This window comes from Schistocerca nitens, chromosome 5 (assembly GCF_023898315.1).
Source record: "Schistocerca nitens isolate TAMUIC-IGC-003100 chromosome 5, iqSchNite1.1, whole genome shotgun sequence".
NCBI lineage: Eukaryota > Metazoa > Arthropoda > Insecta > Orthoptera > Acrididae > Schistocerca > Schistocerca nitens.
This window is the reverse complement of record NC_064618.1, coordinates 642430535-642455450: the sequence shown is the minus strand read 5'-3', so window position 1 is coordinate 642455450 and position 24916 is coordinate 642430535. Positions and strand designations below refer to the sequence as shown.

Sequence of the window (24916 nt, the reverse complement as noted above, 5' to 3'; positions counted from 1 at the left end):
GATGGTAGAGTTTTGTCAGGACTGGCTCTCCCAAGGCTGTCAGTAGTTCTAATGGAATGTTGTCTACTCCTTGTTTCGACTCAGGTCTTTCAGTGCTCTGTCAAACTCTTCACGCAGTATCGTATCTCCCATTTCATCTTCATCTACACCCTCTTCCATTTCTATAATATTTTCCTCAAGTACATCGCCCTTGTATAGACCCTCTATATACTCCTTCCACCTTTCTGCTTTCCCTTCTTTGCTTAGAACTGGGTTTCCATCTGAGCTCTTGATGTTCATACAAGTGGTTCTCTTATCTCCAAAGGTCGCTTTAATTTTCCTGTAGGCAGTATCTATCTTACCCCTCGTGAGATAAGCCTCTACATCCTTACATTTGTCCTCTAGCCATCCCTGCTTAGCCATTTTGCACTTCCTGTCGATCTCATTTTTGAGACGTTTGTATTCCTTTTTGCCTGCTTCATTTACTGCATTTTTATGTTTTCTCCTTTCATCAATTAAGTTCAATATTTCTTATGTTACCCAAGGATTTCTACTAGCCCTCGTCTTTTTACCTACTTGATCCTCTGCTGCCTTCACTACTTCATCTCTCAAAGCTACTCATTCTTCTTCTACTGTATTTCTTTCCCCTATTCCTGTCAATTGTTCCCTTATGCTCTCTCTGAAACTCCGTACAACCTCTGGTTCTTTCAGTTTATCCAGGTCCCATCTCCTTAAATTCCCACCTTTTTGCAGTTTCTTCAGTTTTAATCTACAGGTCATAACCAATAGATTGTGGTCAGAGTCCACATCTGCCCCTGGAAATGTCTTACAATTTAAAACCTGGTTCCTAAATCTCTGTCTTACCATTATATAATCTATCTGATACCTTTTAGTATCTCCAGGGTTCTTCCATGTATACAACCATCTTTCATGATTCTTAAACCAAGTGTTAGCTATGATTAAGTTGTGCTCTGTGCAAAATTCTAACAGGCGGCTTCCTCTTTCATTTCTTAGCCCCAATCCATATTCACCTACTACGTTTCCTTCTCTCCCTTTTCCTACTACCGAATTCCAGTCACCCATGACTATTAAATTTTCATCACCCGTCACTATCTGAATAATTTCTTTTATTTCATCATACATTTCTTCAATTTCTTCGTCATCTGCAGAGCTAGTTGGCATATAAACTTGTACTACTGTAGTAGGTGTGGGCTTCGTATCTATCTTGGCCACAATAATGCGTTCACTATGTTGTTTGTAGTAGCTTACCCGCATTCCTATTATCCTATTCATTATTAAACCTACTCCTGCATTACCCCTATTTGATTTTGTGTTTATAGCCCTGTAGTCACCTGACCAGAAGTCTTGTTCCTCCTTCCACCGAACTTCACTAATTCCCACTATATCTAACTTTAACCCATCCATTTCCCTTTTTAAATTTTCTAACCTACCTGCCCGGTTAAGTGATCTGACATTCCACGCTCCGATCCGTAGAACGCCAGTTTTCTTTCTCCTGATAATGACATCCTCTTGAGTAGTCCCCGCCTGGAGATCCGAATGGGGGACTATTTTACCTCCGGAATATTTTACCCAAGAGGACGCCATCATCATTTAATAAAGCTGCATGCCCTCGGGAAAAATTACGGCCTTAGTTTCCCCTTGCTTTCAGCCGTTCGCAGTATCAGCACAGCAAGGCCGTTTTGGTTATTGTTACAAGGCCAGATCAGTCAATCATCCAGACTGTTGCCCTTGCAACTACTGAAAAGGCTGTTGCCCCTCTTCAGGAAGCACACGTTTGTCTGGCCTCTCAACAGATACCCCTCCGTTGTGGTTGCACCTACGGTATGGCTATCTGTATCGCTGAGGCACGCAAGCCTCCCCACCAACGGCAAGGTCCATGGTTCATGGGGGCAGGATATAAACTTTAGACCTAAGTAATAATTTTGTACATATATATTTACATAAAGTATTTACAACGATGCAGATAAATTATGTAAATGCATATGTACAAAATAAACCTATGTTCTGTCTAATAAATGTTAAAAATGTCAAAATATTGAAACATACATCTCAATAACATCAGTAAATCGGTGCAACAATACATGAAATATGGCATTGAAAATTAAAAATCATAACAAATAAAAAATGTGATTATAGTATGAAATTATGTGAAATAAAACAGTGAAAAATATTTTAGCATACTGCTTGTTGTATATAACAGTAATATATCTGCACATAATAGCCCGCGTTTCGTGGTCGTGCGGTAGCGTTCTCGCTTCCCACGCCCGGGTTCCCGGGTTCGATTCCCGGCGGGGTCAGGGATTTTCTCTGCCTCGTGATGGCTGGGTGTTGTGTGCTGTCCTTAGGTTAGTTAGGTTTAAGTAGTTCTAAGTTCTAGGGGACTGATGACCATAGATGTTAAGTCCCATAGTGCTCAGAGCCATTTGAACCATTTTTTCTGCACATAATACGTCACAAGTAATAGACAGGTATCAGAACGAGAAAATGTACACAAAAATGTGCTAAAATTCTTATACCTAACTCAGTAAAGAAACATGTCACTAACATAGAAAAGACCCTGTCTGAACTGTGGTAATATCTCAGAAACAGAATGTTGTGCTTCTGCCTAATGTGAGCCGACAAAAGTAAAAACTTAGGTTATATATATATATATACTCCTGGAAATTGAAATAAGAACACCGTGAATTCATTGTCCCAGGAAGGGGAAACTTTATTGACACATTCCTGGGGTCAGATACATCACATGATCACACTGACAGAACCACAGGCACATAGACACAGGCAACAGAGCATGCACAATGTCGGCACTAGTACAGTGTATATCCACCTTTCGCAGCAATGCAGGCTGCTATTCTCCCATGGAGACGATCGTAGAGATGCTGGATGTAGTCCTGTGGAACGGCTTGCCATGCCATTTCCACCTGGCGCCTCAGTTGGACCAGCATTCGTGCTGGACGTGCAGACCGCGTGAGACGACGCTTCATCCAGTCCCAAACATGCTCAATGGGGGACAGATCCGGAGATCTTGCTGGCCAGGGTAGTTGACTTACACCTTCTAGAGCACGTTGGGTGGCACGGGATACATGCGGACGTGCATTGTCCTGTTGGAACAGCAAGTTCCCTTGCCGGTCTAGGAATGGTAGAACGATGGGTTCGATGACGGTTTGGATGTACCGTGCACTACTCAGTGTCCCCTCGACGATCACCAGTGGTGTACGGCCAGTGTAGGAGATCGCTCCCCACACCATGATGCCGGGTGTTGGCCCTGTGTGCCTCGGTCGTATGCAGTCCTGATTGTGGCGCTCACCTGCACGGCGCCAAACACGCATACGACCATCATTGGCACCAAGGCAGAAGCGACTCTCATCGCTGAAGACGACACGTCTCCATTCGTCCCTCCATTCACGCCTGTCGCGACACCACTGGAGGCGGGCTGCACGATGTTGGGGCGTGAGCGGAAGACGGCCTAACGGTGTGCGGGTCCGTAGCCCAGCATCATGGAGACGGTTGCGAATGGTCCTCGCCGATACCCCAGGAGCAACAGTGTCCCTAATTTGCTGGGAAGTGGCGGTGCGGTCCCCTACGGCACTGCGTAGGATCCTACGGTCTTGGCGTGCATCCGTGCGTCGCTGCGGTCCGGTCCCAGGTCGACGGGCACGTGCACCTTCCGCCGACCACTGGCGACAACATCGATGTACTGTGGAGACCTCACGCCCCACGTGTTGAGCAATTCGGCGGTACGTCCACCCGGCCTCCCGCATGCCCACTATACGCCCTCGCTCAAAGTCCGTCAACTGCACATACGGTTCACGTCCACGCTGTCGCGGCATGCTACCAGTGTTAAAGACTGCGATGGAGCTCCGTATGCCACGGCAAACTGGCTGACACTGACGGCGGCGGTGCACGAATGCTGCGCAGCTAGCGCCATTCGACGGCCAACACCGCGGTTCCTGGTGTGTCCGCTGTGCCGTGCGTGTGATCATTGCTTGTACAGCCCTCTCGCAGTGTCCGGAGCAAGTATGGTGGGTCTGACTCACCGGTGTCAATGTGTTCTTTTTTCCATTTCCAGGAGTGTATATGTTGTGTCTAGTCATACAGCATAGACACAATGAGGTAGCTAGGTGCACGCTAAACTAACGCAGACGGGCTTGAAGTTCTGGAACATGAGACTTATTAATGAATAAGAAGAAAAGTACGTATATGTTTGTTACTTAACTTTAATGAGTCCTTGGAATACATCTCTCTTGAATATTAGTAAGCTATAAGCACTGATACAAATGGCGCCTTGCTAGGTAGTATCTATGGACTAAGCTGAAGGCTATTCAATCTGTCTCTCGGCAAATGAGAGGAAAGCTTCGTACGTCTGGTCGCAAGCTATGTCTTCCGTACAACTGGGGCGAGGTCTGGTCCGTGTCTTGTGACCTGCCATGTGGTGGCGCTAGGTTTGCGATTACCAGTGGCGACACGCGGGTCCGACATGTACTACAGGACCGCGGCCGATTTAAGTTACCACCTAGCAAGTGTGGTGTCTAGCGGTGACACCACAGTATATATGTAACCTAAGTTTTTACTTTTGTCGGCTCACATTAGGCAGAAGCACAACATTCTGTTTCTGAGATATTACCACAGTTCAGTCGGGGTCTTTTCTATGTTAGTGACATGTTTCTTTACTGAGTTATATTGTGTGTGTGTTTGTGTGTGTGTGTGTGTGTGTGTGTGTGTGTGTGTGTGGTGTGTGTATGTGGGGGTGGGTGTGTAGGTGTGTGTGGGTGTGTGTGGGTATAGTGGAATGCCTAACATCACTGTACCACTGCTGTATTATTATTACATTATTATTATTATTATTATTATTATTATTATTATACAAACAAAATTGCATCGTGTTTTGTGGTAAACGTTACGATAAGACATATGCATATAATCCTAGAAAAATCATATCAACAAGAAGGAAGTAACTCAAAGAAAAATTAAAGTTCCAACTTGGCACATGGTTAACATACTTCTTCTTAAGCTAAAAGAACAAAATTGAAAAAGAAAGCAAAACTGAAAATATATATCACAGTTATTTTGCGATCTGACTGTTGATAACATACTCATATAACTACGTAGTACTTGTACGCACATTCTTAAGAAACATTTTAAATTCCATAATAATGTGTATTATGCACAGCACATCATACACACTACTGTTTTCACCCGCATGAACTGATATCATCGTATTCGCAGCATAGAATATGGAAATGGCATCGTAATAACTGAATCCACTATTAAATTTTGTATCTTCCATTGTCACTATCGTTATTTGGCACCAATATGTTCCGAAAAGCCGCGTCGAAAATGCGAACTTACAGGGGATAATATCTCGGGCTCTATTCATTTCAGCGATAATATGACAAGTACTTTGGATAACCTTTGGTCTATGACCATTTGTATGCCTATAGGAATAACAGGCATACTGTAGCTATACTACAGTACAGGTTCAAAATTTAAACATCATGCATTTCGTCTAGTCCATGCAAACTGAGCAAATCGGTCGGTTCCTTTGCATTAGGCGTTGTCTAAGGTGAGGTAAAGAAGCTGGAATGTGGACTGCGGCAACAGGTTCCCCACTTTTCTGTCAGTCTTTTAAAGGGAGATATTCGCCTTTTTTGTGATTCGACGGGAGTATTTTTCCACTGGTTATTATTACCATTATTATAGCGGCAGCAGTAGAAGCAGTAACAGTGGTACTGTCCATGAGGACAACAAAATGTGTAAGCAGTAGCGCGTACTTCTCAAGCGTTACTGAGAAAATCGCAAGATAATTTCGGTCGTCAAATATATATCTGTGCGTGGCCATTTTAACCATAAAGCGGATGCAGCCGAGTGGTGGCGGCACGGTCGCTCAACGTGTTCGGTCAGAGCGTTAGCTTTCCTTTCTAATAAAAGAACTGAGCGAACGGGCCATCGAAAAAACTGAACGTGTATCATCGGACGTCTGCCATGAACAAATTCAACGAATAATATAGAACAAAATACGTTTAAAAAAATGGTTGGCGTTCAAGCCGGTGGATCGCTGGATCGAGTTCGGTTCATCAATTTCTTTTTATTTTCAACACAGTAATTTTCTTATTTATTTACATTACAATTGATATAATGGGGAAAATACGCGTAATCGGATGAACTTTTATTAAATTTACAATGTTATTTGGCAGTCTACTAATTTTTTATCACAATATTGTAATATTCATAACTATCGACTAGTAAACGGCCAAACGCATAAAGTGATATTGAAAATGTATGCTTGTCCTTGATTTGAGAAATCCCTTACACCTGGAAGGAGCCCGAAACGACTTGTTACCTCCAAGTTTTGACCGGCACAGACGGCTTTCGAAAGATTTACTATTAATCGTCGCTTTCGACTTTAGGAGTAGAAGTTGCAGGATGGTATTTTTCGTAAAAGCATGGAAAACATAAAGTTAAACGGCACCAGTTGTATTGAATAAATGCTATGTTTCCGCATACGCAAGGTCTTTTGACGTTTTCCGTGGAAAAACAAACCTCGTTAACGTTTTCAAAAACTCTCTTTAAGACGATAATTTGGAAGCAAACAATGCATAACGCAGTATTTCCTTAAAACTCGCCGCTGATAATTGGTTATGCGGTATCGAGCGTATTTTAATAGCGTCTTCCGAGAAGCAATTTCTCGTTCTCTTTCGATTAAATACGAACAGTTTTGAAGACACGGACAAGCATACATTTTCAGTATCACTTTATGCGTTTGGTCGTTTACTAGTCGATAGTTGTGAATATTATATTATTTGTTATAATAAAAATTAGTAGACTGCCAAATAACATTACAAATTTAATAAAAGTTTATCCGATTACGTGTATTTTCCCCATTATATCAATTGTAATATAAATAGTAAAGAAAAGGACTAAGTTGAAAATAAAAAAAACTGACGAAAGGAACTCGATCCAGCGATCGAGTGGCTTGAACGCCAAACACTTTTTTTTTTTTAAAAAAAAAAGGAAAGGATCTTGTTCTATATTGTTCGTCGAATTTGTTCAAGGCGGACGTCCGATGACACCCGTTCAGTTTTCTCGTTCATCCGTTCGCTCAGTTTTATTATTAGAAAGGAGAGCTAACGCTCTGACCGAACACGCTTTTTTTTTTAGTCTCATTTTGTTCGCTTTCGTTCGTTGCATCTGCTCGGGGCGGACGTCGTAAGACATCCATTTAAGTTCGTTGTTTATCGATTAACTCAGTTTTTTTATTACAGAGGGCTGCCAACCCTCTGACCGGAGCCGGCCGGTGTGGCCGTGCGGTTCTATGCGCTTCAGTCTGGAGCCACGTGACCGCTACGGTCGCAGGTTCGAATCCTGCCTCGGGCATGGATGTGTGTGATGACCTTAGGTTTGTTAGGTTTAAGTAGTTCTAAGTTCTAGGGGACTGATGACCACAGATGTTAAGTCCCATAGTGCTCAGAGCCATTTGAACCATTTTGAACCTCTGACCGAACACGCTGAGCTACCGTGCCGCCACCACTCGGCTGCATCCGCTTTATGGTTAAAATGGCCACGCACAGATATATATTTGACGACCGAAATTATCTTGCGATTTTATCAGTAACGCTTGAGAAGTACGCGCTACTGCTTACATATTTTGTTGTCCTCATGGATTACTAGGAGTGTACGAAGTTTACAGTAAATCCGCGTTCCAAACGTCGTGGCCTCCCCTTGTAAGTCAGTGTTGTCAATAGTTGGCGACGTCAAAGGTGCACTTACATTTTTCAAGAAGTGTAGATTTCCCTTAAGAATACTTGCTGAAGTACAAAAAAGTTAAAAACACAACCATTACTAACCAACTAGTGACAATACGGGAGCGAATTCGTCAATTTGAGGCGAGTTCATTGATATAATCAGTCAGCTCCAAGGAAGCCATGATCCCGATTGTCGAACTAGACCAATATTTTTCTGGGGTATTTTTGCCTAGAAGCAGTAATCCCTTAATCTTCTGGGAATCCAGATAACTGCTACAAACGACACTTCAGTAGATGCCTCTGAAGAGATTATGCATTCCAGCTACATTAGTGACCTGTCAGTGTAGCTTTTCACAAGAAGGACTCACATGCACCGAAAAAAGAAACGACTCACTTCGTGTAAAATTGGTCGTATTTTGTTTATAAATCATTACACTGATTAGTTTCTTTGTCTTAGACACATATATTGTCATATTGATTGTGAAAAATAACAGTAGATAACTTCAGGAGGTAGAAAAGTACTTTCATTTGTATTGCAGTTTTCGTATCATATTTTGCTTTCAGTGCAGTTATAAAACAGTAAGAAGAATGAGCTTTATTTTTGCGTTTTTCAAAGTTGATAAAAACATTCAGAATTTTGTCGTGATATTTTCAAATTTCACTGACTACGAAATGTAAGAATTTTCGGGAATTTTAAAACTAGATTGAATGTAACGGGAATATATTAATATCCTGTGTTCTTTCAAACCAGGTTAAAATAAAGCAAAAATATAGACCTTGTGTTAAAAATGCAAGTCGCCCTCTTTTAATTTATGTAAGTGAATTGTGATGAGTCATGAAAAATAGCTAGTTCATTGCAGTGAATGAGTGGTTTTGACCCTATTCCTGAAGGAAACCATTATGGCGATATCTACTGTAGCGGCCGTCAATTTACAAGCAGTGTAGCAGTGAAGCAGGCATCATCTTACAGCCTGTGTCGCTGTCACTTGAGCATCAACTCAGAGCCCGTGTTGTCGTGTTCTGGGCGTCAACTTATACCCTAAATCGTTGTATAGTAGGTGTCGACTCACAGCCTTTGTCCCTTTCTCTGGGATTCAACTTACAGTCTGCATCGCTGTGTGGTGGATGTTCACCCACAGCTTACGTCACCATGTAATAGGCATCTGCTTACAGCCTGTGTTGTTGTTTGGTGGACATCAACTTACACCCTGTGTCGTCGAGCAATGCATGCCAATTCAAAGCCTCTGTTGTTGTGTAGTGAACATCAACTTATACCCCGTGTTGTTGTGCAGTGGGCGTCAATTTACAGCCTATGTTGTGTAGTGGTCGTCAACTTACAGACTGTGTTGTTTCTTAGTGGATGGCAACTCACAGCTTGTGTCAGGTAGCAGGCGCCAACTTAGAGCTTTTGTCTTTGTGCGCAGGGTGGCGATGCGACATATCAACGAGGCGATGGACAGAATAAAAAAGCGGGGAGCAGCAGACTTGTCAGCTGGAGAACTCAGCGTGCTGGAGAAGCTGCTGGTGTCCAACGACGACCCGCGCGTCGCCATCGTGATGGCGCTGGACATGATGTTCGCCGGCATCGACACGGTACAGTGCGGCCACGCTGCATGTGCATCCGTGACTGGGTGGCTGGCTCCCTTTTTTATTGCTCGCTACCTTTGCTGAAAATATGTCACCGCATAATAATCGTCATGAATCATATACGAGAGCTAATCATAATATAATTATCATCACTTCAAAATCTAAATTTACATAATTAATTTTTCCAGTTGTTTTCAAGTATATGTCTGCTTGTCATGGAAGATATTGCAATTCTCACGCAGCAGTTCCATAGCACATCGCTAGAGGAACGAAACAAAATGGCCCCCTCGGTTGATAACCGTGCGGCAACTGGTTTTCTGTATTTGAAGGGGAACAATGCTAAACAATCCATGCTGAGGTAGTACGGCAACAATGTACTGTTATATGGCGTAATGGTTATGTGGTGCAGACACTTGCAGTGTGGTTAAACAAAACGTGAAGAACGACATGGCAGGCAATGCACGTGTAAAGAACCAGAAATTGCAAGAGAATCGTAGTTCTTGATGCACGAAGACTGATGTTGACAATCGAAGTGATTGTGCAAAAAAGGTGGAAATCAATCAAGACCATTTTTAAAAATCTTGTACGAAATTTTGAAAATGACAAATTCACCTCTTGTTGTTTTTCCGTTACTGCTAAACATGTATTAAGAAAGCTTTCCACACCGAAATGTTGCAAATGTTGCAGCAGTGTTATGGCAATCAAGGGGACTTTTTTTGCCACCAAAAATTCGTGGACGTCAGCTGGCTATATCACCATCATCGTCAACAAAGAGGGAAAGCAAGTATTGGAAATATGTGGGTTCATCACTACCGAAAAAGGGAAGGACCCATCCATCACATGGCCACGTAACGCTCTCTTCTGGGACTACCAGGATGTGCTCGTAAGGGGCAAACTGTGACAACACACTACCAAAATCTCTTGATGAGGTTACAGTAAAGTGTCAAGATTAAACTTTGCAGAAAGCTGACTAACGTGCTGTTTTTGCTCAACGATACATACATTCTGCTCAATAAACAATCATACTGCTTCTTTGGATTGTCAAATTTTGCCTCACCGTCGCATTCTCTTAACATGGCACACAGCCCCATCTTCCTTTTCCCTCGGATGAAGAAACCACTTCGTGGTTGACATCTCCAGGATGATGAAAGGTGGATTTAGAGGCGAACAGCCAAAGTGAAGACTTCTACAACCGAGGTCTCTACCTAGTCATCCATAGGTGGGGAAACTGGAGGATCAGTATATAAAGGAGAACTAAGACTGTCATCAACTTTCGTGATCGTAATTGTTTCTAAATGATAATTAAAATTTTAGTAAAACCACTAGTACGTTGGGTGTAATGAAAGTAAGTCTGTTTTCATGTGGCGTCGGAATTACAGGGCGGCTGGAGGTAGCGGAAATTTTTAAAGTAACTCTCATAAAAATGAAGAATAATCTTGATAGTTTTATTGTTTAAACCAAAAAGCAAATTAAATTCCATTAATTGAAGCAATAACAGAAAGTTTCTCTCTAAACATTAAATGTAAAATAATGGCCATGCGAATGGATGCATTCCTGGAAATAAATGCGGAGTTTTTTGTGGAACTTTGAAGCATTTCCTTCTGACTGCTACGACTGCTTCTCTAATCCCTGTTTTTGGGGGATTGGTGTGCACTTCGCTGTTTAATTAGCCTCACAAGGAAAACAGTGGCATACCGTCCAACAAGATGACCTAGATGGTCAGTGAATGCCGTCAAATTGTTAAATTACGTCGTCACCTAACACCTGTGGAGCGGCTACCACTGACGCTCTCGCTAAAACTACGGAGTCTTGAACTTCATCTGCTATAAAAGACTCAATCATATCCACATATCGTTCACATGCTGCAGACATTGCATTCTCTCTCTGGTCCTAAAGTAAGGGCGCATCGCACCTTGCGTTATTATGGTGCAGAATACGTAACTTTTTCGCCGTGTAACGGTCGTTAGTGCCGTCCGCTAGGGTTTCCAGGCGCCCAATATCTGAAATAGTGATTGTTTACATAGCCGCTGGCTGATATGATAATGAGCTTCATCCGATAGAACAGATTCTCAACAACACTTCAGTTTCCATTAATTTTTCCATTTTTTTAAGTTGTTGTCGCACCACTTGGTCTGATGGTTTAAGTTCCTATAGGAATTTTTAAGTATAATATTTCAAATCTCTGTGGAGCAGCCTAGTTGGCAGTCCAAACGACAACTTAGGCTTGCATAAACCAGGTATCTACAACGTTTGCTGTGAGTTTGGCGTTTCATACATTGATCAAACAACCAGAACGATGGAAGTTCGATGTATGGAGCACCAAAGCCTCACTAGGCTGGAGCAACCCAGTATACCCGCAGTATCTGAACACTGTCAGGAAGAGACGAAAATCCTGTCGCGGATTCCCAGCTGCAAGAATGGCTTCATGAAAGAGACGATTGAAATCAAGCTGGCAGGAAACATGATGAACTCAGCAAGTCACGTGGAGCACCCCCCATTGGTGGAGGAGACACTGGACACCAGTAATCCAGCCGCGAGCAATAGCGGACGTGGACGAAGGCACGGCACATGGCGGCTGGCACACTGTGACGAGTGGTAGGGGTAGGGAACAGCAAGACAGGAGCAGTTTCCGCGAGAGCTCAGTGCAGAAGGGACATCTGATAAAGGCGGCGAGGGACGTCGACGAAATATTGTGTCAGTCACAGACATTCAGCCGCCTGAAAACTTCGGAAGAATTAAGTTATCATCAGCACCGGAAGAACATAAGAAGTTACAAAAAATTTTGTCAGACAGAAAAGTTGTGACTACCGTTCCTCGGGACGCTAAAGGAATCATGTTTGCAGGTTTTGGGAAATGTAATATATACATGTGGCATATACATTGAAGAGCCAAAGAAACTGGCACACCTGCCGAATATTGCATAGGGCCCCTGCAAGCACACAGAAGTGCCGCAACACGACGTGTTATGGACTCGACTAATGTCTGAAGTAGTGCTGCAGGGAATTGACACCATGAATCCTGCAGGGCTGTCCATAAGTCCGTAAGAGTAGGAGAGGATGGAGATCTCTTCTGAACAGCACGTTGCAAGGTATCCCAGATGTACTGAATAATGTTAACGTCTGGGAAGTTTGGTGGCCAGTGGAAGTGTTTAAACTCAGAAGAGTGTTCCTGGAGCCACTTTATAGCAATTCAGGACGTGTGGGGTGTCGTATTGTCCTGCTGGAGTTTCTAAAGTCCGTCGGAATGCCCAACGGACATGAATGGATGTAGGTGACCAGACAGGATGCTTACGTATGTGTCACCTGTCAGTGTCGTATCTAGAAGTATCAGGGGCCCCATACCACTCCAACTGCACACGCCTCACACCTTTACAGAGCCTCGACCAGCTCGAACAGTCCTCTGCTGACATGCAGGGTCCATAGATTCAAGAGGTTGTCTCCATACTCGTACACGTCCATCCGCTCGATATGATTTGAAACGAGACTCGTCTCACCAGGGATCGTGTTACCAGTCACCAGCAGTCCAATATCGGTGTGGACGGGACAATGCGAGGCGTAAAGCTTTGTGTCGTGTAGTAACCAAGGCTACACGAGTGGGCCTTCGGCTCCGAAAGCCCATATCGATGATGTTACGTTGAATGGCTCGCACGCTGACACTTGCTGAAGGCCCAGCATTGAAATCTGCAGCAGTTTGCCGAAGGGTTGCTCTTCTGTCGTGTTGAACGATTCTCTTGAGTCGTCGTTGGTCCCGTTCTTGCAGGATTTTTTTCTGGCCCCAGCGATGTCGGAGATTTGATGTTCGTGAAATGGTCGTAAGGGAAAATCCCACTTCATTGCTACTTCTGAGATGTTGTGTCCCATAGCTCATGCACCGACTATAACACCACGTTCAAGCTCACTTAAATCTTGATACCCTACCATTGTAACAGCAGTAACCGATCTAACAACGGCGTCAGACACTTGTCGTATTTAAGCGTTGCCTACCGCAGCGCCGTATTCTGCTTGTTTACATATTTCTGTATTTGACTACGAATGTCTATGCCAATTTCTATGGAGCTCAGTGTATTAATAATACTGAGTAGTGCCATTCAAATAAGTGACATGATTATGCTCTGCCACACTCTGCACGGAAAAGACAACAAAGTTGCTCTAGTTCAATTGGGAAATTTTTGAAGATGTGCCACACAGCCTAGAAGTGGTTGCAACTGATTTCAATGTCTTCATGTGCATCAACAAGTGGCTCAATTCCTGCGAGAATTACCATGGACTAATACTCGATAAAAAGGTTACGTTGGACACACACTGATCAAGTATCTGAATCAAAAATCGCAATAGACTAAAACTACTGACTGTACATGAGGATTTAGTCCCACCGTTATCACACTTATACACAACACCCTCGTCTGTATTAATTCTATTCATATCACGTATGTATCTTCCTCCTCGCAGTATCCATATTTCCATATTTTTGAACATCATACACTCTTCCTCCTTTTCTATATCCATTCACCCTCTTCCAACTATATCCTGCATCGCCTGACAAAGCTCTCACATTTGATCAAACACCTGGAATACGAATTCTAATCCCCCCTCCCCCCCCCCCCCTATTCCCATTGTACTCCCTCCTCAAGAACCTGACCTGATGTCATGCCTCTATTAGCACATGCAAACTTCCTTACATCTTCACATAATCCATGTCTTTTCCCATAGCAATTCTGTTGCCTTCGCTTGTCGGACCATGAATTCAGTTCTGAGATCTGCCCATCCTATCAAATGCAACAATAGAAGGGTTCAAATTAATCTGAGCACTATGGTCATCAGTCCCCTAGAACTTAGAACTACTTAAACCTAACACACATCCATGACCGAGGCAGGATCCGAACCTGCGACCGTAGCGGTCGCGCGGTTCCAGACTGAAGCGCCTAGAACCGCTCGGCCACACCGGCCGGCAAATGCAACATATTTTACTACTTCACGAACATACTCTACTATTCGACAAATGTGACTTTCTTCTCCACGAGTGGCTCCAACTCTACCGCCTTCTTCTATGTACATCCCATCCCTTGACCCTAACCAATACTCGTCTCCCATCCTCTTTCACATCAAATCCTCTCTAGTCTCGGCTGCATCCAAATCTCTTATCTGGGAAAAATTACTAGGAGCTCACAAAGCTCCTCAGAGTAATCAAGATTCCACACTTGACCAACAACTCATCAAGCTTCAGGTTACCGTTCTCTGTTCTTATCAACATACATTATGGTTTTCTGATTGTTTTAACCATCGTGGTCATTGTCTACCAACCCACTCCTCTGGCGGAATGTAAAGTTAGTAAGTTCCACATTACATATTCAGGATGATGTGGAAGATGTCAGTTGAAGAAATTACTACGGTGACGTATATATACAGTACAGAAGAGATTGTAAGGAGAAAAAAATTATAATCTGCATCTAAAAGAACTTCTGTCTGTCTGACTTGGTTTTCAATGGACAAATTATCAAATTATCAAATAGTTTTACGAAAGTTAGGTTATCTTCCATTGTAGCACTTTACTGATGACTATCTCTTACTCTCAAACAACAACGTATTGTTGGAAACAAATTTCATGAGTGGGTAACTGCACTGTTAGACTACTGTTAATATTTCCAATTGTTGGAAGAGATCCACGTAAAATTTACACGTGTCCACTCCACATATAATTCTAATTAGTTTCTTATCTGCAGTGTATACTTTTTCACCTGACGGAGGAGTTACCCAGAGTATTATCCCAAAGGACACCAGTGAACGAAAATATCTAATAACTTCCTGATTTATATTACTCTTATGGCAAAAGTAGTTGAACCTAAACGCTTTAGTAGTTGTACAATATGGTTTCTTTTTCAATATTAGTTTTTATCAATATGTACTCCCCATAATAAGTAGATAATAAAAACGCCTGCCTTTGCTTGTGTGTTTATGAGTAACACCGCGTCTACATATTGTGACTCAAAAGTCCTCAGACCTGTTATAGTTTACGTGTGTCTGGGAGTGAGTGTGTGACTGCATATTGGTTCACCTTAGTACTCGACATTTCCAGACGGCGACCTCCGTTGCCACGGCGCTGTACTTCCTGAGCAAAGACCAGAGGGTCCAGGAGAAGCTGTACCAGGAGCTGAGGGCGCAGCTGCCGGACGCCGCCTCTCAGCCGTTCACTGCGGACGCGTTGGAGGCCTGCAAGTATCTCAAGGCCTGCGTCAAGGAGTCCATGAGGTGAGCACGCAGGGTTGCAGTGTGTGTGCACATACTGTGTGGGTGGAGCAGTCCTTGTAACATTTCTATCGATATGGTTGCTGTAAGTTGTGACAAGTCCTGCTGCTAAAAGTAACCATATCCTTACTGTACAAGATCCATAAAAATTAGAAAATTGGTCACTATTTGGATACTTCCAGAAGTATGATGATTTATTTGTAAATGTGAAACTGGTTAGCAGAAAAATAAATGCTGTCTGTTATTCCATCATATAACTGTGCAGTCTTAATGACGCTAAAAGAGGTTAGGTAAGAATCGCACCAAATGAAAAAAATTGATAGTGTTCCTCCTACTGTCGGTACAACACTAGAGTTACGTGGATGGCTCCATAGTTCTGTCAGATCAGTGTTGTTGTTGTGGCCTTTAGTCCTATATTCCGATCCAGCTATCTACGCTAGCCTATTCTGTACAAGCCTCTTCATTTCAATTACTGTAACCTACACCCCTTGGAACTTGTTTGCTGTACACATCCCTAGGTCATCCTCGACAGTTTTTATCTCCCTTGTTTCCTTGGATTAGCAAACTGACGATTCCATGATAACTCAGGATTTGTCATATGAACCGTTCCCTTCGTCTGGTCCGGTTATGGCAGAAAATTTCTTTTTTTCCAATTTCCATTCCGTACCTCCTCATTAGTTATTCTATTTACTCCTCTAACCTTCAAGATTTTTCTGTATCACGACGTTTCAAAAGCATCTACTCCCTTCTTGTCTGAACTGCTTATCGTTCACTTAAATTCGATTACATTCCATTACCATACCTTTACTATTGTTCATCTTCTCATTAGAACATGTTTCCAGGGCTCTATCCACTTCACTTACCAACTTTTCCAAGTCTCTACCGCTTCTCAGAGAATTACAACTTTCAGGTTTTTATTTCTTCTCCCTCAACTTTAATCTTCTATCCAAATTTGTCCTTGGTGTTCTTGACTGTTTGCTCAGAGTACAGACTGAATAACTCTGGAGATAGTCTACAACCCAGTCTCACTCCCTTCTCAAATATTGCTTCCCTTTCGTTTTCTTCGACTCATATAACCATAGTCCCATTTCTGTAAAAGTTATAGGTAACTTTCTGGTTCCTGTATTTTATCTCTGCTACTGCATTCCAGTAAATGTCGTCAATGTCTTTCTCTAAATAAAAACTAAAAAATGCAGGTTTGCCTTTATTCAGCCTAACTTCTAAAATAAGCAATAAGCAATAGGCTTAGTATGGCTCCGCACATTCCTACAATTGTCTGGAACCCAAGTGATCTGTCACTAGGTCAGCTTCTACAGTAAATAATTCGTTGCATTATTTGCAGCCATGACGTGTTAGGCTGATAGTTCGGTAATATTCACACCTGTCTTCTTTGGAGTAGGAATTATTACATTCTTCTTGAAGCCTGAGTCTATTTTGCCACTTTCGTAGATCTTGCACACCATGTGGAATGGTTTTGTCATCTCTAGTGGTCTCAAGAACCTCAATCATTCTCAACAGGTTTGTTTCGACATAAATCTTTCTTCTTGCAATATCATCTAATTCTTTCCCCTTTCTAAAACATTGCACAAATTAATTTTCCTTGTTTAGCCCTTCGGTACATAACTCCCACCGTTCAGTGTTGCCATCTTTGCTTATTAATGGATCCCATCACAGCCCTTGATATTCATTCACATGGTTCTAATTTTTCCAAACGATTCTCATGTGTCCGACGACGACGATATAAAAAAATTTCCAGGCAGCAATGACTCATCAAATTTATTTATCATAGATCAGTAGTAGGTCTGCTCCAGTGTGGACTGAAACAAAAAGTAAGTTACTTATTGAAATAGAATAATAGTACTTCTCGTGGCTGAAGGCTGGCAAGGTTGTCATTGAGACTACGTTCATTAACCACATACGTTGTAGAAGTCTAAGTCCTTTAGGGAGCACAGTTGTCTAAGTTCGGTGTGTAGCCGTTTGAAAGTAAAACAGGAACAAATGTACAAGTCCACAAGTCTGCTACAAAGATCGATTCCCCGTTTTCTTTGGCGAGAAGACCACTAATGCTGTCAAGTCCAAAGCTGGTAGCTCTAGGGTCACGAAGACAGTACTGAAAGGCAGTGACGTCACGGAGGCGCCTCTCGAGTGAGAATCCTGATTGATGGAATCCTTGCATAATCGGTGCTTGGCTCAGGAAATTCACTTGTAACAAACTGGCCTGATCTGCTGATTATTACCCTCGTCCCTAGGATACAGACAGGCCTATTTTCGGTCATGTGTCTTGTGAAAGGGAATAGATCCATGTAGCCCACAGCCTCTAGCGGCAATTGGGTCGCTCCCTGGTGGACGGTCGAAGCATGGCTGTCTGTCTTCTGGAAAACTCTCCCCTGTGGGTTAGGTATCTTTAAAGTACTGATGTGGTGTTGGTTGCTGACATCGCAGGCGTTAAGCCTCTGTACAGCTGATTCTTTAATTTTCCTATATGTAGCATCTATATTACCCATAGTCATGCATGCTTAGGCAGCCTTTTATTTGTCCTCTAACTGTTTCGGTATAGACATTTTACACTTCGCACTTTTAGTCGTCAGTATTCCCTCTTACCTGATTTATTTGCTGAATTTTTATACATTCTCTTTCAACAAACTAAATTCATTATTATTGCGTGGTATCCTATTTGATCCTGTACTGCCTTTATTATTTCATCTCTCAAACCTATCTGTTCGTTATCTGTAGTGTTCCTATCTGCCGTTTTGTTCAATTGTGGCCTCTCAACCATCTCTGTATTCGTATCTCATCTCCTTAATTTCATTTCTTTCTCCAATCTCAGTAGTTTAACCTGCAGCTCATAACAAATGAGCTATAGACAGAGTGCATTTCTGTGCTTGAAATGCTTTCCAGTTTAAAATCAGGTTTTGAGATCTTTTTCTTGCCTTTGTACAATTTGTCTGAAACTTCTTGCTGCCACCAGATCTCTTCCACATACACAGTCTTCTTTGTTGAATCTTAAACTATTACCATCAATTCTGTAATGTCTTCCCTAAAACTATGTATATTTTAAAGGTTTTAATAGTTCTTAAACGCAGCATCCGCTGCTAAGAGCTTGTTTGAATCAGCTGCACTTCTTCACAGTAGTGCAGTGAGTTGTACGTGCTGATATGTTGGCAGACTACATCCGGTGGCGGTGGGGGGCGGCAGAAAGGTCGTGGTGGACAACCTGGTGCTCAGCAACTACCGTATACCTCGAGGGGTGAGTAGACAGATCTACGATCGGTTGCTGATCTTCATATTGGCACCGTCTCTCAAAAATTGCAGTAAAATTTATTATACACTGGAGAACTTTGAGGTTTATTACCGGCACCATGATGTCTAAAAAAAAAGTCTATATTCTCTATCGATCGACACATTCAAATTCTATATGTTCAAATTTTACTTCATCTGTGAGTAAGGAATAAGAGTGATTTATTCTTGATGATCATAAATCAAATTCTGATAAATTAGAATTTCGTGAATGAAGATATCAATGTCTTAGTAGATTATAGTAAGAGAAAACATCACTAGGATTCAAACTGACTACATCTAGAAGGAGTACCAGCGATCTTCTTTGTGGAGAATATTCCGCCGGCCGAAGTGGCCGTGCGGTTAAAGGCGCTGCAGTCTGGAACCGCAGGACCGCTACGGTCGCAGGTTCGAATCCTGCCTCGGGCATGGATGTTTGTGATGTCTTTAGGTTAGTTAGGTTTAACTAGTTCTAAGTTCTAGGGGACTAATGACCTCAGAAGTTGAGTCCCATAGTGCTCAGAGCCATTTGAACCATTTGAGAATATTCCATGGAACAACACTTATTTTGCTATGTGCATAAGCTTCTATCTTATCTCCTATCAGAAGTCGAAAATGTCATGAAATTGCCGGCCGGGGTGGCCGTGCGGTTCTAGGCGCTACAGTCTGAAACCGCGTGACCGCTACGGTCGCAGGTTCGAATCCTGCCTCGGGCATTGATGTGTGTGATGTCCTTAGGTTAGTTAGGTTTAAGTAGTTCTAAGTTCTAGGGGACTGATGACCTTAGAAGTTAAGTCCCATAGAGCTCAGAGCCATTTGAACCATTTTGTCATGAAATTCTGGCACACTTCACGAAGGTTACATCTCTTTTTCTGGAGGAGTTCACTGGGTGTGTGTGTGTTTTGCTTCTGGTATTGAATAAGTGCTATTGAACTGTGTCATTACAGAACAGAAGGATAGAGATATACAGGGTGGTTGTAAATTCCCGTTACGAAATTCTAGGACATGTAGAGCGTAGTGAGTATAGAACATTTTGAATAGCAACCCATATCCGGAATCGTATCGTTTCAGTTCTACGACAGTTTCAAAATTCAGATGTGTACCTCGTCAACGTCTGCTTAGGGCAAGAGAAACGTCTCAGAGTTCCCTGTCCTGGTATGCAACAGGGTAGACACGATGACGTGTACTTTGTCAAACGATCCCCAGATGTTACTTATTGTCCGCTATGCTGTGAGACCGAGTCCATACCTGTGCATCGCCGATAGAGAAAACACGGTGTAGTACACGTTTGCGGAACACACAGACATGCTCCTTGTGAATGGCCAAACTGGATGTAACGCAAGAGCTGTTAGTCGGCTGTATCACGAACGTTTTCCACACCGTCGCACTCTATCGCACAAATTGTTTGCCAAAACGGGTACCTTCACCGTGTGGAGGCAGGACTTGTAAAGAAACTGGTTCTCTACTTCTGAAAAAAAAACTTTTAAATAGTAAAACATGGCCTATGCAAGGAATCTGACTACCCCTGTTAGTCACGGACGAAAGAAAAAAAATTGGCGGTCTTTGTCAGAACGTGCAGAATAAGACGTCAATTTTAATCTAAATATGGTACGCCAATGTTTACGTAATAAAAAATAAATTAGGTAATTCAGTACAATTATTATATAGATGCGATAAATCACTTTAGCGGGGGCCAAATGAACAATTAAAGTCAATGTAATTGCAGAAAAATAAATGCCCAGGAAATACTTAATTTTGTTTTGAAGCTGACAGCAAATGAGAAAATGGGTGCAAAATTACTATTGGTCAGTTTTCAAGCAGTAATGGCGGACAGCATCAGCTGGTAATATACATAATTTTATGGTAGCTAATTTTACTGCACAAAAAATAAAATATGCATTCCCTCCAAAAGAAATTACACACAAACATTAAAATGAACTTGTGATGAGCAGCAAAATGTCTTAGAAGAATTTTGAAACAAAATTATTAATTGAACTTTAATTTGCCGGGTTTTTAACACTGTCAACAAGACGAAATAATGAAAAGAATATTTATTGGAACTAAACAAAATTGAACCTTGATATTGTGACTATTTTAAAATAGATAATTTAACTGCAATTGTCTTTAATTTTGAAATGAGAGAGAGCGTAATAATTTTCTTTTAATGCCTTAACTGTTGCCGGCCGGAGTGGCCGTGCGGTTCTAGGCGCTACAGTCAGGAACCGAACGACAGCTACGATCGCAGGTTCGAATCCTGCCTCGGGCCTGGATGTGTGTGATGTCCTTAGGTTAGTTTAGTTTAATTAGTTCTAAGTTCTAGGCGACTGATGACCACAGAAGTTAAGTCGCATAGTGCTCAGAGCCATTTGAATCATTTTGAACCTTAACTGTTGCTGCAGGCAGTGCGATGACGTCAGCGCTGGTCCACGCGGACGATGTGTGAACTTAATCCTGGTTCGTGGCGTGAAGATGATTATAGATCCTCCTGTTTCATTAATATTCCAGTTACGGCGGTGGTCCACGTCTCCGTTGTAGTCGAATCAGCTGGCAGCACTGGCGCGATAATAATAATAGTTCCAGTGTGTGCGTTGTCATTACGCGCGCGACGTTTTATAATTAAAAGCTTATTAATCACGCGCTGCGGGTAGGTCGGAATTATGCAATGTCTTTAGTATTTACGATATATAGCCGGTTAATGCCAATACTCCGCACAGTTCTTTCACCGTGTTGCCACAGGAAAACGGTCACATGTGTTTATCACTATAACAGTCCGTTAAACATCAGTTCAATTTACGTCGTCGTCTTTAAGACAGTTTGGATGATATAATAAACGTTTCTTGATCAAATCACAGCACTGTTCTTTTACTTAACATTTTGGTTTGTTCCAGTTTCACGCAATTCTAACAGTTAATGTCTCCACACGACAATGGTGTCTGGTCCACGGCTAATTGTCGCAAGTTCACACAGTATGTAAAATCTTCACCGCAAACAGTCGATATACTTTTCAGGTTTTACTGTTCACTTAATAATGCACGATCTCCTATTAACACAGTGGACGCACTGTAATCAATTGTTCCTCTGCGTATCACCGTCTTTCACGCCGAACTTTGCAACGTTTCACCACCCGTGAACTAGCCACGATACCACAACAACTCGCACGCTCTCTATCGATACTCGTTCGCTCTCTCTCTGCCACAGTACTCCTCCTAGCCTAACCAAAGATTTACAAAGCATATAAAACCAGAACGTACATATTCGTACAATATAAAATATAAAACAGTAGCAAAATGAATGAAGAAACAAAGTGACGTATTAACAAATAAAGAATAGTTGAAATAAATGATACATACGTAGTATGACAAGGTAATGCACAAAAGAAAAAAAATATTATCGACTTTCTGGGAAAGCAATGTCTTTACAGACTGTGGTGCTCCACGGCGACGCCGCACTCCCGAATTTGAAGAAGGTGTACTATGTCGCATTGAAGATAACCCGTCAACGAGTTCGCGACCAATTGCGCGTGCAATGGCTGTTAGTCACAGTACAGTCTTGTACATCCTGCATGAGCAACAATTACATCCATACCACTTACAAAGGGTACACGCTATGGGTCCAGCAGACTTTCCACAACTTGTCGCCTTCTGCACATGGTTCCTGCACCGTTGCATCGACGCGCCCCTGTTTCCATGTCGAGTTCTCTTCACAGATGAATATAGGTTCACAAGGGATTGTGTTCTGAATGCTCGAAATAGCCATGTCTGGGCGGACGAAAACCCTTATGCCACGCATGTTCAGGGATTTCAAGACAGGTTTGGAATTAACGTGTGGGCAGGTATTCTGGACGGTCATGTGATTGGACCATACTTTCTTCCACCCAAGCTCACGGGTCCAGCATACTTAGTCCTCCTACGACACATACTGGACCCGTTCTTGGAAGCTGTGCCATTGAATGTCCGTCAGGAAATGTGGTTTCAGCATGATGGAGCACCACCTCACTTTTCACAGGCTGTCCGGAGACATCTCAACAGACGGTATGGTGAAAGATGGATAGGCCGTGATGGTCCAGCCGCGTGACCGCCACTATCGCCGGATTTAACCTTCCTGTGGGGTCGTATGAAGAGCCTAATTTATGAGACACCTGTAGAGACAGAGGAAGATCTGCTGGCATAAGTTCTGGCCGCTGCACAAGACATTGAAGTGACACCAGGTGGGATGGAGAGAGTGTACCAGAAAATGCATCGGAGGCACAATGTGTATAACAATGTTGGTGTTCGCCACATCGAGCCGCTGTTGTAATGCATCGGTACGTTGCGGCTGGTGCCGTAGATGCTGAATTCTTGTTGTTGTCGACTACTATAAACCATAAGGTGTAAGTTGTAATGCAAATGCGTAAGTAATAACGGAACGAGTCAGTATTCTTTTCAAATGGATTGCAACTATTGTATTGGGTCACGCCTAAGTACATTCCTCACGTGGGTGTGGAGATAATCATCTGGATTGTACGGAAACGATACGTTTCCGGGCATGGGTTCCTATTCAAATTGCTATGTACTAACTACACTCTACATGACCTAGAAGTTTGTAACGGGAATTTCCGATCACCCTGTATGTTTGTGAGCTAGATGTCTGTAATGCTACTTCCTTTTGTGGTTCAAGATTAGGTGATGTACAAATAGTCGCCTGAACCAAAGAACACATTATGGGTATGTCATTACAATTACATATAAGAGAATATCATGGCTGATTAATACAGTACCAATGTAACTAGGTCTTCCTATCAATATATGAAGTTAATGGAGCTATGAATTATGAGTGGACAGAAATTAACCATTTTTACAATTTTACCTGACATAAATACACTGCCCATCCCAAAAGTTTGGAGACAAATTTTATTCCTGACGTATCAGCGACGTCAGTGCAGTAACTGCGGTAGCAGCTGGACCAGATACGCATTCGACCAGTCAGTTTTGAGCGGGCAGTGTTAACTAGTGGACGTGAGGTCGTATTGTGTCAACGTTGTGTCTAAAATCGCAATGGAACAATGAAATGTGCACCTCTAACTCAAGTGTGGAAGACATTCTCCAGAAATTACGAATTTGCAACATGCTGCAGATGAAAACTAGGTTCGCAAATTTTTTTATAATTGAAAAAAAAAAATGGTTGTATCTCCGTCAAAAATTGCATTAGGAAGTACCTTTTTTTTTACTTCTCGATGGTGACTACTTTCGGACATCCATGTCCATTTACAAACCATCCGTACTGTAAGTGTAACAATACAGGTGAAAGCCTATGTACAAAAACTGAACCTGCAGTGACAATCAATGGGACGCTATAGCCGACTCAGTAACAGTAAATAGACCACTGTCGTTGACTCGGCCATAGTGCCGCTTTTATCGTCACTGCAGGGTCAATTTATGTACATGGGCTCTCGCCTGCATTGTTTCACTTCCGATACGGGTGGTTTAAAAATGGACATAGGTGTCTGAAACTAGTCACCATCAAGAAAGAAAAAATGATACTTCTTAACCCAACTCGTGGCGGAGCTACAGCCATGTATTCTCCAGAATGTTTCGAAGAAGAGAAAAATGTCTTCAAAGTTCGTCTCGAACACCTTGACACCCGCGCAAAAACAAGAATGAATCGATTCTCGCTGCGACTTGATTGAAACTAAAAGCGAGGACAATTCTTTTCAGGATAAAATGATCACAGTTGCCGAGATTTGACTTAAGCAATAAAAAACTAACAGAGAACGACAAACTGCACAATGGATTCTGATGATTCGCCAAGACAGAGAAGAAGGTGCGAAACTGATGCGAAAAGTTGAACAACATCTCAAACAAGGATTTTTATCACAGTTGCACATTGCTGTATACACATTCTGTGCAGTGTTCTTAAGTGGGGAGGAAGTTATGTACAACATCTTACACAATGAAACCACCGTCTTAAATTTTCCTTATTTTGCAAATCCAGTCTCGAATCTTGTTCAATTGACGGGGCGGCCTGTACACTTCTGTAAATGCTTCACCTATGAGTGAACGTAACATACCTTTTTCATGAATTTTATGACCG

At 42.4% G+C, this 24916-nt stretch overlaps 1 protein-coding gene across 4 annotated transcripts in view; it reads left to right on the top strand.

The window, feature by feature from the left end:
• LOC126259432 (probable cytochrome P450 301a1, mitochondrial) overlaps positions 1-24916 on the top strand; it is a 414350-nt gene that overhangs the window by 104584 nt on the left and 284850 nt on the right. For all 4 annotated transcript variants that reach the window (XM_049956239.1, XM_049956236.1, XM_049956230.1 and 1 more), the window contains 3 exons: positions 9167-9335; positions 15402-15574; positions 18737-18818. In XM_049956239.1, the coding sequence (XP_049812196.1) occupies positions 9167-9335; positions 15402-15574; positions 18737-18818 (424 nt within the window). The remainder of the gene's footprint in view (positions 1-9166; positions 9336-15401; positions 15575-18736; positions 18819-24916) is intronic.